The sequence below is a fragment of the Ictalurus punctatus genome, chromosome 25 (assembly GCF_001660625.3).
Source record: "Ictalurus punctatus breed USDA103 chromosome 25, Coco_2.0, whole genome shotgun sequence".
Lineage (NCBI taxonomy): Eukaryota > Metazoa > Chordata > Actinopteri > Siluriformes > Ictaluridae > Ictalurus > Ictalurus punctatus.
In genome coordinates, this window is record NC_030440.2 from 9,673,319 (window position 1) to 9,690,456 (window position 17,138).

Sequence of the window (17,138 nt, forward strand, 5' to 3'; positions counted from 1 at the left end):
TGGCCCAGCCAGAGCCCAGACTTGAACCCAATTGAACATCTCAAAATGGCTGTGCACCGACGCTCCTCATCCATCCTGATGGAGCTTGAGAGGTCCTGCAAGGAAGAATGGGAGAAACTGCCCAAAAATAGGTGTGCCAAGCTTGTAGCATCATTCTCAAAAAGACTTGAGGCTGTAATTGGTGCCAAAGGTGCTTCAACAAAGTATTGAGCAAAGGCTGTGAATACTTATGTACATGTGCTTTTTTTGTTTTTATTTTTAATAAATTTGCAAAGATTTCAAACAAACTTTTTTTACGTTGTCATTATGGGGTATTGTTTGTAGAATTTTGAGGAAATAATGAATTTAATCCATTTTGGAATAAGGCTGTAACATAACAAAATGTGGAAAAAGTGAAGCGCTGTGAATACTTTCTGGATGCACTGTATCTAGACTGTAAAAGAACAAGTTACTTGCCAATATTCATATATTAATATCATCTACTGAAGAAAATAACAAGGTATAATTTGTTCATGTGTTTATTGGTACAGTATTACATGGTGGATATGTAAATCGAGAGGGGAAAAAAGAGAAAAGAAATCTAAAAATCCACTGTAGAATGTCAACTTCATTGAGATAAAAATAAGATGTCCTTTTACCATTAACAAACCATTAGCTGAGGTAAAGTTAAAATATGTCTAGAAACATACTCAAAGCATTAATGATCTCTTCTCCTGGCTTCTCAATCTTCTTTTTTATATCCCAAGTGTAGTTTATGAACTTTAAAGGGCCAAAATGGCTCTCAGATTAAAACAGGACTCTGGCCATAAAACAGGGAGTATTAGTCATTACAGGTAATGAAATACCAGGAGAACTGGCTGCTCATGTATGTCTCTCTCTCTCTCTCTCTCTCTCTCTCTCTCTCTCTCTCTCTCTCTCTCTCTCACACACACACACACACACACACACACACACACACACACACACACACATACACTGATACTAGCAGGGTTTGATCTTGGTTTAATCTGGGATAAAATGATAAAAGACAGTTGTGGGTGCGTGTGGTCTGTGTTTTACCTATTGTGTAGCCAAAGGCAATTTTCTAGAAATTGACAATAAGGTTGATTTACACATGAGTGTGTGTGTGTGTATGTGTGAGTGAGAGAGAGAGAGAGAGAGAGAGAGAGAGAGAGAGAGAGAGAGAGAGAGAGAGAGATTGAGGGTGTGTTTGGGAATGCACATGTAGAGCAAATGATTGAGGTGATACATTTTTTGTGGTTGTGCCAGTATGCATGATGACACATAAGGCATCTCAAAACAAAACAAAACAAAACAAAAAAAAACATTTTAAACACCAACATACATGGCAGGACAGCTGGAGAATGAGACCAGACTGAAATACCTAAAATACCACAAGGTTATTAGTACATGACTCAGTCAGTGATCGGCTGTGTGAATTCTTTTGCTTATTTAGTTTTAAATACGATATCAACAGTATCAAGATTCCTTGCTTAATTATTGTTAATAATTTTAAAAAAACATGCACACTTTGGAAATGTATCGTAAAAGAAAATACAAGTCTGTATATAACTGGAACGTTTGTTTCATTCTGAAATGAGATTAAAGATCATTTATGAAGGTTGAACTATCAAGAAGCACAATCACTTGCTCAGAACATTATTGGAGGAAGTGTGTCAGCCTACACTTGCTCAATTATCCTATAATGAGTCTTGTGCTATGACACTTGAGGTATTTTAACTACCAGCTTTGCTTCATTGTACCCTAAGGATGTGCGCCACATTGTTAAGTAAACCAAACATGCACAGTGTGTTGACAGCAACATAATCCACAGAGGGGAGTTTTTCGACACATGTAAATATTGCTTGGGTTCCAATGTTGAGCTTGCATCACTTAAGCCTGCCTATTTTATGGCACAGAGCTCCCGTGGAAAGAATGAACATTATTTTTTTATCATCATCAGCGTTATTGTTATTTACAAAATGAGTTTGGCAAACCAATGATCTGATGCCTTAAAGCCATGTTTATCCTTAAAACACGTCTCAAGTCGGCCTCGAGGGCTTCAGTGACTTATAAAATAAAAATCCCGTTTTCAACGTTGTGTTTTTTTTTTTTGTCTTATTAGTATTGTACAAAAGCTATAGAGAAGGAACAGTTCAGTCACAGATTCAGCTTGTTTCGGCAACGTCCACGCCGTTGCAACGTCTTCTCCGTATGAGCTGCTCAGAAGTCTTTCCCGCAAAAAAAGAAAGAAAGAAAGATAGAGAGAGAGAGATTTTGGCAATGTCACTCCTTGAGTCAGATCTCTGTCTGAAAAGTCCACAGAGAAAGACAAAGTCTCTATTTTTTTTTTTATTTGCATTTCTGCATAGCTTTCTAGCAGCAGAATCTCAAATAGATCAGGGAGCAAAACCAAACAAACCCACATGGATGAATCACGTAATCCTATAGATGGATCAAATGGATTACTCTGTAATCGATTGCTCTGGCCTGGACTACGCAGAGAGATGACAGTGCAGAGACTGGGATTATGAAGGATCATGAAGCAGTGATTTCTTGAACTCTCACTTGAGTGAGTGAGTGTGTGTGTGTGTGTGTGTGTGTGTGTGTGTGGTGTGTACAATGGAATGAGCCACCTCTCAGACTTTGTACTCACACTACCCTGGCTAGATGTCATGAGAGTGAGACAGAATTAGAGAGCAAACGAATGAGAGAGCAAAGAGAAAGAGTGTGAAGAAGATCATCGTCGTCATCATCATCAGCTGTGTCTAATATTCCACTTTCAGTTTATGAGTGTAGGAAACATTGAGCGACACAAACAAAGAGCTCGATGGAAGGACATAAAGAAGAGAGGAGTGTCCAGTCTGCAGTTCTCCAGACAGAGTGAGATCCAGAGGAGGACTGAAGGCCAAGAAGGCTGGAGTGATCCATCAAAGGTGAGCTCTGAATACCATCCACTCTCATGCAACCACACACACACACACACACACACACACACACACACACACACACACATACACACACACACACACACACAGTCATCATCCTGCCACTTCCGTTTCTCTTACATTCACTCACATTCTTTCTATTGATCACACACGCTTGTACGCACACACACGCCCATGCACACCCACACCCACACACACCCACACCCACACACCCACACACACAGAGCGGCTCTAAGGGTTTGGTCTCTTGCTCCCCCCTGAGCACTGTTCAGTTGTGTGCAGTCTTCCCATGATCCTTCACTTCTTCCCTTTGCAGATCTTGGCATAGAGAGGGTCCTTCCCCTGGAAAAAGACATAATCCTGTGTCACTTCACTATCAGTGATGAAACACTAATTCTAACTAGTCCAGTGGATTATATCCAGTACATATATCCACTTTACACAAACAATGTCCTTTGATGTTGCACTTGTAAATATGGACTTAAAAAGCATGTATTCAGAAGCACAAGATATTTCAATGTCACAGATTTCATTATAAGATATTTCAAAAGATATGTTTAAAAAACGAAATCGATAGGAAGAAGAGAATTTGAAAAATATATGTAAAGGTCACATATAAATAAATCAAGATCTCGTACATATACACCGATCAGTCATAATATTAAAAACAACTGCCTAATATTGTGTAGGTCCCCTTGTGCCACCTTCATCCATTGCTCCGTGGTCCAGTTTGGATGCTCACGTGTGCCCATCGTAGGTGCTTTTGGTGGTGGACAGGGGTTAACATGGGCACTCTGACTGGTCTGTGTCTACGCAGCCCCATACACAGCAAGCTGTGATGTACTGTGTGTTCTGACACCTTTCTATCATAGCCAGCATGAACTTTTTCAGTAATTTGTGCTACAGTAGCTCTTCTGTGGGATCGGACGAGACGAGCCAGCCTTTGCTCCCCATATGCATCAATGAGCCTTGGGCGCCCATGACCCTCTCTTCGGTTCACCTGTTGTCCTTCCTTGGACCACTTTTTGCAGGTACTAATCACTGCATTTGGAGATGCTCTGACCCAGTCATCCAGCCATCACAATCTAGCCTTGTCAGAGTCACTCAGATCCTTACGCTTGCCCATTTTTCCTGCTTCCAACACATCAACTTCGAGAATTGACTGTTCACTTGCTGCCTAACATATCCCACCCCGCGACAGGCACTATTGTAACGAAATAATCAACGTTATTCACGTCACCTGTCAGTTTTAATGTTATGGCTGTTATGGCTGTTATACTCAACTGAATGTATGGGTATTGTCTCAAAATCTTACTCAACTAAAAGTAAGATAAAAATTTATACTTGACTGAAAGTTTAAAAGTGTCCATGTGTAAAGGCAAGTATTTGAAAGTACAGTGAAAATGACATTTGCACTACATGTGCATATGGAGTCCTTGTGCAATTATGTTGGATGGTGGATTTGATATATATATATATATATATATATATATATATATATATATATAATAAGTCTACTGCTAAGTGACTGAATTGGTAAATTGACAAAAGAAAGAAATATTTGAAACATCTTCAAGGTTTGCAACAAATTCTTGGAAGGTCTACATAAAATGTAAGTAAAAAGCAAAAAGTCTGAAATGTAACAGAGAAAGAATATTCATTTTAAATAAAACAAAATCTAAAACCCTAAAAAATATCCTTGCATTACCACCTCTGCCCCTTCCTCTCTCTGAAAGAGAAAAACTCCATACAAAATAAGGATGAAATCTTGACCCACACACTATCTGCAAAAGTTTCTTTTTTTCCTGTGTGCACTGGGGCTATTATATTTAAGCAAGTTTCACTGACACGTCATCGGCAGTGATGGACAAAGTTTGTGTGAAATAAAATATCAGGAGTAGTAAATATGAATGAGGTGGAATCCTTTTTTCAAATACGGATTTTTCAAAATGCCTTTAAAAAACTAGACGTAAATAGACTAAGCAAACACTGTCCAATCACATCCTATGAAATGACACAAAGGTACATCAGAATTGTACGTTTTGTGTGGTTTGAATCAAAGAGATGACTAAAGTGCAGCTTTACCATTTAACATGCTTAATATTCAGAAGAGACACACAACAGAGTGTGTTCCTATGTGTATGTGTATGAGTTTTATATCTACAGTGAGACTCAGTGCTTTAAGGCTCAGCTGTAATTGTTTCTTTGTAATGCTGAAATCTACTTACTGATAGTAGAATTTTTAACCCTTGCATTTCAAATTATGACTATACGTCACTGAGATTTACACAGTTAACGTGTATCCCTGCATTTCAGGTGACGTCACACTGTATAACTTCTGCCATCTTGAGGACTAAATAGATGACCGACTGCATCAATGTTTTTGAGTCTGATGTGCATTTTCATTCATATGGACGACTGACATCCCGATACACTTCATTACATACAAAATATTTTCAACAAGCAGCAGTGCAACAGATCCTCCATGATGCCGATTTGTAGCTATGTTAGCAAGCTAGCTAGCTTACAGGACAAACAGGACATTCTCAGCAGCAATTACAGCTAACATTACGAAAAAAAAGCAGCAACTTCCTGCCTATAATGACAGTGTTTTTACTTCTCCAGATGGAACCCAGGGATCTTTTACCCATTGCTCTTTAATGCTCTTAAATGATATAGAGCATATACTGTATGTACATAAACAGTAGTGTGAAAAAGTTTTAGGCACCCTATTTTTTTTTAGTACGAACTTTGTTATAGATTGTTTTATTTTATCATTTCTACATTATCAGGTCAGTGCAAAAACATGTTAGATACCCAAACATCAGATTTCCAGTACAAAATTAAATATTACAGGAAAATGTTTGTATGGCAGTAAAAAAAAGCAGCACATTAAGTGGTAAGAGACACTCTCCAGAAAAAAACACAAAATGAAGGCTGCTGGGTTTTGCTGTAAAATTAAGAAGGGAGTGCGACAGTCAAAGTCTCCAGAAGAACGTCTCTGGTTCTGCAAGATACTCAATAAAACTTCCAGCTCAATTCCTTATAAAACTGCACTAATTCTACCTGAGATTACTTTTTTTGTAACACCAAATACTGACTTTTATTTACTTCTGTTTACTGCTCTTTATGGTATTTTTAAATGTAGAGACATATAATTTTATTATTTTTGAAGGCATCTTTGCTCTACAGCATTTCTGTACCTAAACAGTACTGTATCAATCTGTAAAGTACATAAGGATCATAACCTATTTGATCTGCTTTTTTTTTTGTTCTGCTTATTCTTTTCTGACATAAAGTGAGTAATTTTAGCTATCCTTCACCTCTAGTTACTTTCACGTTGTCCAACGAAGCCAGAAATTTGATCCGAAATATGGCATCTGCATCTGGAATCATGTGACTGATAAGCCAGGATGCTTGAAATAACTCATATTTAAAATGAGTTGTGCCTCTCATTTTTTTTAAATAGCTGAATACATTTCCAGAGACCCTCCCCCCTCCAGTAGGCTTTACTTCTTCCATCACTGCCTAATAGCGAACCAATAAAACTTGCAGGGCGCACAGTGGTTTAGTGTTTAGCACGTTTGCCTCACACCTCCAGGGTCAGGGTCGGGGGTTCGATTCCCACCGTGGCCCTGTGTGTGTGGAGTTTGCATGTTCTCCCCGTGCTACGGGGGTTTCCTACAGGTACTCCGGTTTCCTCACAAAGTCCAAAGACATGCATGGTAGGCTGACTGGCATGTCCAAAGTGTCCATAGTGTATGAAAGGGTGTGTGAATGTGTATGTGATTGTGCCCTGCGATGGATTGGCACCCTGTCCAGGGTGTACCCCGCCTTGTGCCTGATGCTCCCTGGGATAGGCTCCAGGTTCCCCGCGACCCTGAAAAGGATAAGTGGTATAGAAGATGGATGGATGGATAAAACTTGCAATAATACATGCAATTCCCTGAGCCGAACAGCAGATGTCAGTAATGGTCTTTGTGTTTACTTTGCAACGCAAACCTGCTAGAAGTAATGAGGTTGCTCCATCTTCCTCACCCTTCCTTTTCTTTTTTTATCTCCCAGGAACTCAGGAGTATAGATGCCAAGCTCAGATAAAAAAAAATAATGTTGCAAGAGTAATTGCACTACAGCAGGTGTTATACCTGCTTTAGACTTCATCCAGTTAGACTGTTCCCCTGCCTCCTGCTTCTGTTTTCACACCAATCCAGTTATTACCGTATAGCGAGCAGGACAGAGGAGGACGGCCCAGGAGGAGGCAGTATGTGTTATTCTCAGGTACAAAGAACGAATGACGGCAGAAATGAAGCTGACTCGCAGCGGGGGCTCGGAGTCCTGCCTGCTGTCCATCCGAAACCCACAAATCAACCTGACACCAGTGAATCAACCAACACAATAATTATGACTCACTTATTCCCCAGTTCCCCCACTGAGAAAGGGAGAAAGGAATAATAATAAAAAAAAGAGATGAGTAAGAGAGGCATGAAAAAAAAGACAAAGAATGGTTCTCTGCCTAACTGACAGACTCGGGGGCTGGCATTACAGCCTGAATAAGAGAGAAGAAAGTATTATAAAAAGAGAAAGACAGAGAGAGGAGGAGAGACTGCGAGCTTATAGACGTTCACACTGAACACAAAATCTCTGCTATGGAGAAGAGCCGATCTGAACAGAGACAGATTGAAGCAGCTCACGAAAGCATTCTCAGTCATGACACTTTACACTCACACACTGCCTATGACACACATTCCCGATAACGCCCCAGCCATCGTCTATCATCCCTGCATACTGGCTTAAAGCACAAAGACAAGGAGAAGCAGAGACATCATCTGTACTGCTACAGATGTTCTACAGGGGCTGAGAAAGGCAGTCTGGTACGAACACACACTTGCCAAAAAATTCCGGGATGCCCTATCTATCTATCTATATAGCTTAAAGCTCTTCTTTGCTCTCAGTGGCAGAATTTCTCACCTTTCCCACTGTCTCTCCTTACTCACCCATGTATGGCAGCCTGTAAAACCATCTGATATGTTGAAAAGTTCTTCTGGTCTCCATGTCTCTTCCATGTTTATTCCCAAGTGCCCCAGATGTTTGTTTTTCCATTTAGTACTGCCGTTCAAAAGCTATATATTTTGTGTTCTGTTTCCCAAAAGACAAATTAATATGATTTACACTGATCATCCTTTTTTAAAAGTTTACATCCCCCTGGCTCTTAATGTAGCGCGTTGCCTTCTTGAGTAAAAGTAAAGAATGTGCAGGACCTGGAGGATTTTTCTGAAGAACAGTGAGCAGTTTAACTGCTCAGGACAAACAAGGGACTCATGAACAACTCTCACAAAACATAAACACATCATGTCGTTGATCATCCAGGTAACGACACACAGGATTAAGAATTATGCGTGTGTAAACTTTTGAACTGGTTCATTTGTGTAAATTCAGTTATTATCGTGTCTTGTGGACTATATGTAAACATCTGTTATGTGAAGGAGCTCATTTAGGGCAGCACTAAATAAAAAACTAAATGCAATTTTATGATTAACATTTTGCAAATTCTGCAAGGCGTATGTAAACGTATGCCCTCAACTGTATATAGTAAACTAAATATGTTTCCCTTTTGCACATATCTCACCCAGAAGTTATAGTATTTTAAAACTCTGGGGGGACACTTTTAAGTTCACACTTTTTTAAAGTTAACACGTTTTAAACGCATTTAAAGATTCCAGTTTGACAGCTGGGATCTATTTACAAGCTAAGTTGAAATCTTTCAGCTGCATATAATGGGTTTTCCTAGGACGCCACACATATCACCAACAACAGTGGTCTTTCAAGAATGGTAGAACATTCCCTGGGTAAAAACACCATCACCAATATATCTGCCACCTTTAAGAGGATTTCTATGCATTTTAAAATGTAAAAAATGTTTTATATGCATAAGGCCTGCTCTTTCCAGAGGCGCTACATCTGTACATGTCTCAGTGGCCATCCGGCATTATTAAGCCCCACACCACAGTAATGAGGCCGGTAGATCGGTGTGCATGCACACACGGACACACAGCTCTGTTTCTTCACACTTTATTAAAGTTTTATACAGCAGAGCCAGAGAGCAGCCACCCCCCCAGCCCTCTGTCTGCGCATTGAGGAGGCCACTTGGGTTTCTAGCCGCATACTACAGTAGTTCACCGAGGCACACATCAGCGCAGAACACTAAATTACACAGTAAGCCGACCCACCACTGAGACATGAAATGGTGTAGTGCGGTGTGGATAGGTGCAGTATCACACGTATGGTGGACGTTGTTGCAATCAGGGTGCAAATTACAGGGATCTTTGACCATCCAAATTAAGACTTAAACCAAAACAAATGAAAGACAACAAAAATTGAGGAAATTCTTAAAATCTACACATACTAAAAATGTTCCCAGTAAAATATGTTTCTGCAGACGTATTAGAAGAATATGTAAATTACACTTAACACTGCCTCAAGCTTAGTATGCAAGCAAGACACATAGCACTGGCTAAATCATTAAACATGGCCAAGAACCGATGCTGAATTTTTCCAATGCAATGACCCTGAAAAACTCATATCACAGAACTGAACTGTATGTTTTCCCATTAAAAATGGTGTATATGAAAATGGTGTATAGAAAACCGTATACACAAAATTGTCAAAATTCTCATGGCACCACCATGGCACCACCATGACAACTAAGGTATATCCAATTCTGTTCTATATACATTGCACCTCAAATACACATTGAGCCTTCATAACACCTTCATAAACAAAAAGACAGAAGAAAACCCAAACATCATATGTATGTGTATGCAAATATCATATACACTCACCAAAAATATTTATTTGGAACAGTATACTAATACTGGCTAGAGCCCTGACCTCAACCCCTCTGAAGACCTTTGGGATGAACTGAAATGCTGACTACTTGCCAGGCCTCCTCACCTGACTTATCAGTGCCTGACCTCACTGATTCTCTTGCGTCTGAATGGGCAAATCCTCACAGCCACATTTCAAATGCTGGTGGAAATACTTCTCATAAGAATGGGGATTACTATAACAGCAAAAGGGGACCAAGGACATACTGTATGGTTGTGACGACCAGGTGTCCACATACTTTTGGCCATAAAGTCCCCTCCATAAGAATTGGAACAGCAAGGCCAATTCTTTTTTCTCCCTTTGCTATTCAATCTCATCTTCATGGCATGAATTCCACAATTCCTAATAACAATAATAATTTTGGTGATACAACTGCATCACACAGTTCCTGCAGATTTTTCAGCTGCACTTTCATGCAATGAATCTCCCGTCCTACCACATCCCAAAGCTGTTCTACTGGATTCAGATCTGGTGACTGGGAAGGCCGCTGAAGAACCCTGAAATCATTGTCATGTTCATGGAACCAGTTTGAGACGTAGCCATTAGAAGATGAGTAAATTGTGGCCATGAAGGGATGAACATGGTCAGCAACAATAATCAAACAGGCTGTGGAAATCAAGTGATGATTGATTTGTATTAACGGGCCCAGTGTTCCAAGAAAACATTCCCCACACCATCACATCATCTCCATCAGCCTGGACTGTTGACACAAGGCAGGCTGGGTCCATGGACTTTTATCCATGGAGATTGATGCCCAATTCTGACCATACCATCTGCCTCAGCAGAAATCAATATTCATCAGACCAGGCTACGTTTTTCCAGTCTGTAACTGTCCAGATTTGGTGAGTGTGTGTCCCACTGTGGCCTCAGCTTTCTGTTCTTGGCTGATAGAATGGAACCTGACGTGGTCTTCTGCTGTTGTAGCCCATCAGCCTCAAGGTTCAACATGTTATGCATTCTGAGATGCCTTTCTGCTCACCACAATTATACAGAGTGGTCATCTAATTTTCTGTAGCCTTTCTGTCAGCTCAAACCAGTCTGGCCACGTCTCTGAACAGCAAGGCGTTTTCGTCAACAGAACTGCCGCTCACTGAATGTTTTTTTCTTTACTGGAGTAAACTCTAGAGATTGTTGTGAGTGAAAATCCCAGGAGATCAGCAGCCCGTCTGGCACCAACAGTCATGCCATGGTCAAAATCAGATCACACTTTTTCACCATTCTAATGGTTGATTTGAACACTAGCCAAAGATGTTGGCCTGTATCTACATGATTTTATGCATTGCACTGCTGCCACATGATTGTAATTGTATAATCTGCTCTTTAGTTAAAGCATCAAGTCAGTGGTTATGGTAGCATTTTATAGACTTTATCAAATTCAAAGGCTAACTAAGATGCATGTGCAATCGTATTTCCCTTATGAGAGACATAATTCAATTGCAAATTCAAATTCAACTGCATTTTGTGCACAGCAATATTAATGGCAGACACAATTAAAATGTACATGTACATGTAATAGCAATCCTTCCATTTGGCATTGCATTTCTTCATTCTTCCACTTGGCCAAAATTAAACTGTGTTTGAGATCCTGTTTAGAATTTCATTTTCACAGAAGTAGAGCTGTCAATCAAATGCTGTGGGTGTGACTACTGGCTGCATGATATGGAAAAAAAATAGCATGTTGTGCTTAATAGTGCTGCATACTGAGACTGTGATGTGCTGTTAGTGAAACTATAATAAGTTGACAATGTTACAAATTTTCAAAACAGCTAAATAAACCATTCACTTTCCAAGTAGAATAGACATTGCAAAGCTTCATTTGAGATGGCGTTATGGCACAACACAATACAAATGCTTAGATGCAGTGTGTTGTGATGTTCATGGATATGCCATGCCAGACTGTCATTCAAAACCACTGCTCTGATACACACTCTGATACTCACACACCTCAGGCAGCTTTGCGGGAATAAAGGAACATTTTCTCATGCATAAAATTAAAAAAAAACTAAAACAGAAACTTCAAATGCACATACCATCTTATGTAGCAGCAGGCAAGGGTGGAGGGATGACAGAGGACAGAAAAGAGAGAGACAGAGAATAACAGGTCAAGAAAGACTGAGAGAGAAGAGAGAGAGAAAACACTTGGCCAGTATGTAGTGGATCTATGTGACGGTGGAGTGAGGTGGCAAGGTGGAGGTGCGCTGACGCGGTGTCACGGCTGGAGCAGGCTGACATTAAGAGGAGGAGGAAGAAAAAGAGGACAGATACCTACCCCGACCTGCCGCTATCTAGCTACCGACCTGAGAACTGTCCGGCTCAGAGCCACCAGGCTCTGCTTGAGGCTCACTCACACTCGGAGACTGTGTGTCTCCAGCCTGCAGAAGGAGGAGGCGGGAGAGAGAGAGATAGAGAGAGAGAGGGGTGGGAGAATGGAGGGTGGGTGCAAACAGATGTTGGAGGGAATTAGACCGAAACAGAAATGTTGAAATAGTAGGAGAGAAAAGGGGGTGAGAAAAGGTGATAGATAGATAGAGAGATAGACAGACAGACAGACAGATATAGAAGAACAAGTGGGATAGATAGATAGGTAGATAGATAGATAGATAGATAGATAGATAGATAGATAGATAGAGAAGAGCAGAGCAAAGCAATGTAGAAAGAGAGAGAGAGAAGTGGAAGAATGGAGGGTGGAGGAAATTATGTTGGAGGAAATTAGACCGAAAAAGAAAGAAAGGTGATAGATAAATTGGGGCACCATAAAAAAGAAATGAAAAATAATGAAAAATAGAAGGATGATAGAGGCAGGTGGCAGAGGGAAATGGGGTGAATAGCAGAAATATAGATGATAGACACAAAGAGATGCGGGAGTACCAAGAGGAAAAACAGGAATGAAAAAGAATGATAGAGATAGAAGAATGAAAAGAGGACAGAAACAGGGAGTGAAAGTGAATTAGAAGGCAATCGAATAGAGAAAGAGAAAGTTGGGGAAGAGTGAGAGAGAAAAATAAAGTAAGCAGAGTGAAAACAGACAAAGCCAAAAAGGGCAAAACAGCACAGAGAAATCCATTCTTCTTTTCATATCTATCCTTCTTCCACACATACTGCCATCTATTCATCCTTCCACTCTTTAACGGTTAACGGTCATTTGAAATCATGCTTTCTTCAATCTGCATATTGTTATGTTTTCATGTGAAAGGATCTGGGCTGCATTATATAAGCACTTTAGAGCTTGCTGAATTAATAGCCTCCTGGTGCGTCGCTCTTAGCACCCGTGTGTGCGTGGGTATATTTAGTGTGTGCTGTGTGATTTGTATGTGTGTGTGCTATTCTGTCACTGAAAAGAGGACGCAGTCTTACTGCGAGAATAATTTGAACAAAATAATCAAACTTGTTGTTCAGCAGAACGATGAAAGAAAAGAGAATGAAAGAGTGAGCAAGGGGTCTCTGATGACTCCTGGAAACAGATCGAGTGAGAGTGTTTAAAACCATGCTACAGTTCAATCAGTGCAGAATTAATATCTCTTACACTCTTTTATTTGTAAATTAAAAGTCTTAAGTCATTCCATCGGCGACGTACAGTAGGTTATAATATGTAGGGATGAAGATAAAATATACATATCAATCCTTTGAAGTTTATTAGCCCTAGTTTCTTATTTAGTATTTCATCAGGTTTATACTAAATACAGAATAGTGGTATGTGATATATGATAGGATTAATAATGTCCTAATGGCCGTTCTGTCTGTTCCAAGGACTAATTTGACACATTATTGGCCACCCGTAGAAGAGCACGCATAATAAGAAAGAGCCAGCGTCTGGTGTGTTTGCCTACTTCCACAGTGATTCATCAACATGCATCAAAAGAAGCAAAAGGTGCTTATTACGGAAATAACCTTGGTGAGTAGAATGAAAAGGTGAAGATTTTGCATCAGGATAATGTTGCATGTTTGTTATGCAGAAGCCTGACCTTTAGAAACAGTAGATGTGACTGATTGCTAGTGTACATGTAAATCTGGGGTAAGATACTGGGCTATTTAAAAAACAAACAAACATATTTTTCATTTGGAAACCTTGTGATACTCTATGCCTATAGCAAGATCCAAAAATCTGAGACTAAAACCAAGTACTATTTTGTGATGCACAGTGTGGGGTTTACTCACAGTGTCCTCCTCGCCGCTGCGGCTGGGGCTGCCCTCCGCTTCCCCGAATGAGTCATCAGTGGGCGGGTCACTGGCCTGCGATGATGCCTTAGATGGGGAGCTCTGGTGAGGAGCTGGTGTGGGCGCTGTGCAAGAGTACATAGTAAATTCAACAATGGACGTACAATTTAGCAATGAATATACAGTTGAGGGCATAAGTTTACACACACACTGCAGAATCTGTAAAATGTTAATAATTTCAAAAATAATAAGAGGATCATAATTTTTTTTTATTTAGTGCTGCCCTGAATAAGCTATTTCACATAACAGATGTTTACATATAGTACACAATAATAACAGAATTTACAAAAATTTCAAAAGTTTACACACGCTGGATTCTTAATACTGTGTGTCGTTACCTGGATGATCAACGACATGATGTGTTTATGTTTTCTGAGAGTTGTTTATGAGTCCCTTGTTTGTCCTGAGCAGTTAAACTGCCCACTGTTCTTCAGAAAAATCCTCCAGGTCCTGCACATTCTTTGCTTTTCCAGCATCTTCTGCATATTTGACCCCTTTCCAAGAGTGGCTATATGATGTTGAGATCCATCTTTTCACACTGAGGACAACTGAGGGACTCGTACACGACTATTACAAAAGGAGCAAAATTCACTGATGCTCAAGAAGGCAACACGATACATTAAGAGCCAGGGGGGTGTAAACTTTTGAATATAATGATCAGTGTAAATTGTTATTATTTTGTCTTCTGGGAAACGTAAATATCTTATGTAGCTTCTGAAGGGCAGTACTAAGTGAAAAAAATTAAGCTCTGTAAACAAAATAGTAACAGTTTAGCATCCAATCAAGTTAATTACTAGGGTAAAAACTATCAAGAATTGTGACAATTCATCATGTGAGTTGACCTACATAACGTTGTTAGCGCTAGAGCTATCTTTGTCTCTTTTCTCTCCCTAAATGGCATGACATCCATTTACTCTGAAAAAAACATGTTGCGGTAGTTTTTGCTAACAATAACTGTCTTTAATTAAGTTAGCCTGTTTTCTTGCTAATGCCAGGATCAACTAGCATTCTAGAGTCCAGAAGCTAACACTATTGGCTAGATGGCAAATCAAATTCTAGCTAATGATAAATACTGATTATTTACAGGATTTTACTATTTTATTTAACTATGTAGCATTAGTCATGCATATGACCAGCAAACATACAGAAATTGATCATTAGAGTAGTTGCTTTAAAAAGAAAATCGCCTTTAAGTTAGTAATAAAAGTTAGTTTTCAGATAAAACATGTCAAAATGACCTGAAGATAATATCAGTATCAGTAGCACACGCATGTAACAATTTTAAAGGGTATTTTTTTGACTCAAAAGCAGTATGAAAGTTAAAAAAAAAAAACATTGCAGACAGCAAACATCTATTATGCATAGAGAGTGGTAAATTGATGGACAGTAATGGTTTAAGTGCATGCAGATCACAACTCGTTAATTACATTAACAGATTTGTGCTATCTGCTGGTCTAAATGGCTACAAACAAATTTGCAATTAATGAGAGATGAACTGCAACACTTACCCGTGTCCCCCCCCAGCACTTTTAGTTTGGGAAACACTTGGCTCATTTGCAATCACTTCATAAATATGATCAAGCCATTTATCAGCAATTAAAACATGAACATCTCAGGTTGGAGCCAATCGGGTGTAAGGTTTCCGTGCATTTCATTTAAAGTAGAACATTTCTCGATTCTTTTCGTTACTTCACATGTAAACATAACACAGTGATATAATGGTTATAGAATGGTGATAGAATTGTTTTTATTCACTCTCACATCATCTCAATGGCTCTCTGTGCAATACAGCTCTCAACCTTGTATTAACCTGAACAACCCAAAAGGCATGATGGTTCACGCTCCTTCATTGTCAGTTCATAATTGAGTATGACCCTCACTCTGTACGTGTGTGATTATTTGCATGGATAGCGCAACAGTGTTACTCAGCAGTAATTACCACAACAGGAATATGGGGATCCAAATAGACCAGAACGCACAATGGATAGCTCTCCTGAGAACGGTAATAATTTCCCTACTTTGTAGCACTGCACAGCTGGAGCTGTCTCTCTCTCTCGCTGTCTCTCTCTCTCTCTCTCTCTTTCTCTCTCCATCTCTCTCCTTTTCATTATTAATTGTCATTTTTCATGCTGACTAAAGACATTGCTCCTTAAAGAGTTGCATTAGAAGCCACCACACAGCTTTTAGTACAGGAATAGAAAGACTCAACAAAATTCAAAAAACAGTGGAAGTTACCAGCAAATTTTGGCATGATCAATCCAGAGTCTAGCCCCGGATCGCAGCTCATCATTAACACACTCATTCACACCAAGGGGCAATTTGTTTTAGTCAATCCACCTGCTGGAATGTTTTTGGGATGGAGAAGACATTACAAGAACATGTACGGAAACCCCACACAGACATTAACCCAAGCTCAGAATTGAACTGGGAACCATAGTGCTGTGAGGTGGCATCAATACTCACTGGACCACTGTCAAAGCCTGACAGAAGGATGAAGAGACAGGCTAATATCTCAGTCTCAGTCTTAATGTAGTGTGGTGAATGGCCATTTTGTAGTTCCAAATCTGATGTAGAACATTTTGTACAGGTGCACACCATAATGGATGGTGAAGCTTCTCTGTTTTCATTTTTTTAAATTCATAACAGTTATATTTAGGAATGTTTAAGTAATCTTATTTTAAAAAATATAGTTGTTTAGATTGTAAAAAATTATAAAAATGCTCTTGCCCAAAATGGTTCTCTCTCTATGTGTCAAAAGCATCTTAAACTCTATCCTAGACAGGGTTAAGGGGAGACTGGAGCCTATCCCAGGGAACTCAGGGTACAAGGCAGTGGACACCCTGGACGGGGATCCAACCCATCGCAGGGCACTCTAGAAGGTAGATTGAAACCATAAAACCATATATAAAGCCTGAAACTCAGTGCTTGTCAGGGTGAAGGCCAATATGTGCTGCTTCCAAGAAACAAAGTCAAAACCTTTTTAAGACACCTGAACATGTTTGGAGAAGAGCACAAATTGCTTTCTAAATTTGATAGTGTTGCTCTGATAGACAGGGAACAGATGAAAGTTCTTTTCCACCCTTCCCAGTT

The 17,138-nt window shown here is 39.7% G+C and overlaps 1 protein-coding gene across 10 annotated transcripts in view; it reads right to left on the bottom strand.

The window, feature by feature from the left end:
- Nucleotides 1-502: 502 nt before the first annotated feature.
- The window catches only part of dab1a (DAB adaptor protein 1a), a 213,589-nt gene continuing 196,953 nt past the window's right edge, over nucleotides 503-17,138 (bottom strand). For 7 of the 10 annotated variants that reach the window (XM_017456566.3, XM_047150823.2, XM_017456565.3 and 4 more), the window contains 3 exons: nucleotides 13,989-14,113; nucleotides 12,131-12,205; nucleotides 503-3,290 (listed from right to left, as the gene is read on the bottom strand). In XM_017456566.3, the coding sequence (XP_017312055.1) occupies nucleotides 3,246-3,290; nucleotides 12,131-12,205; nucleotides 13,989-14,113 (245 nt within the window). In that variant the 3' untranslated portion in view covers nucleotides 503-3,245. Of the gene's footprint in view, nucleotides 3,291-12,102; nucleotides 12,206-13,988; nucleotides 14,114-17,138 lie in introns of all 10 variants that reach the window. The other 3 variants (XM_047150824.2, XM_017456567.3, XM_017456570.3) reach the window with 2 other exon arrangements.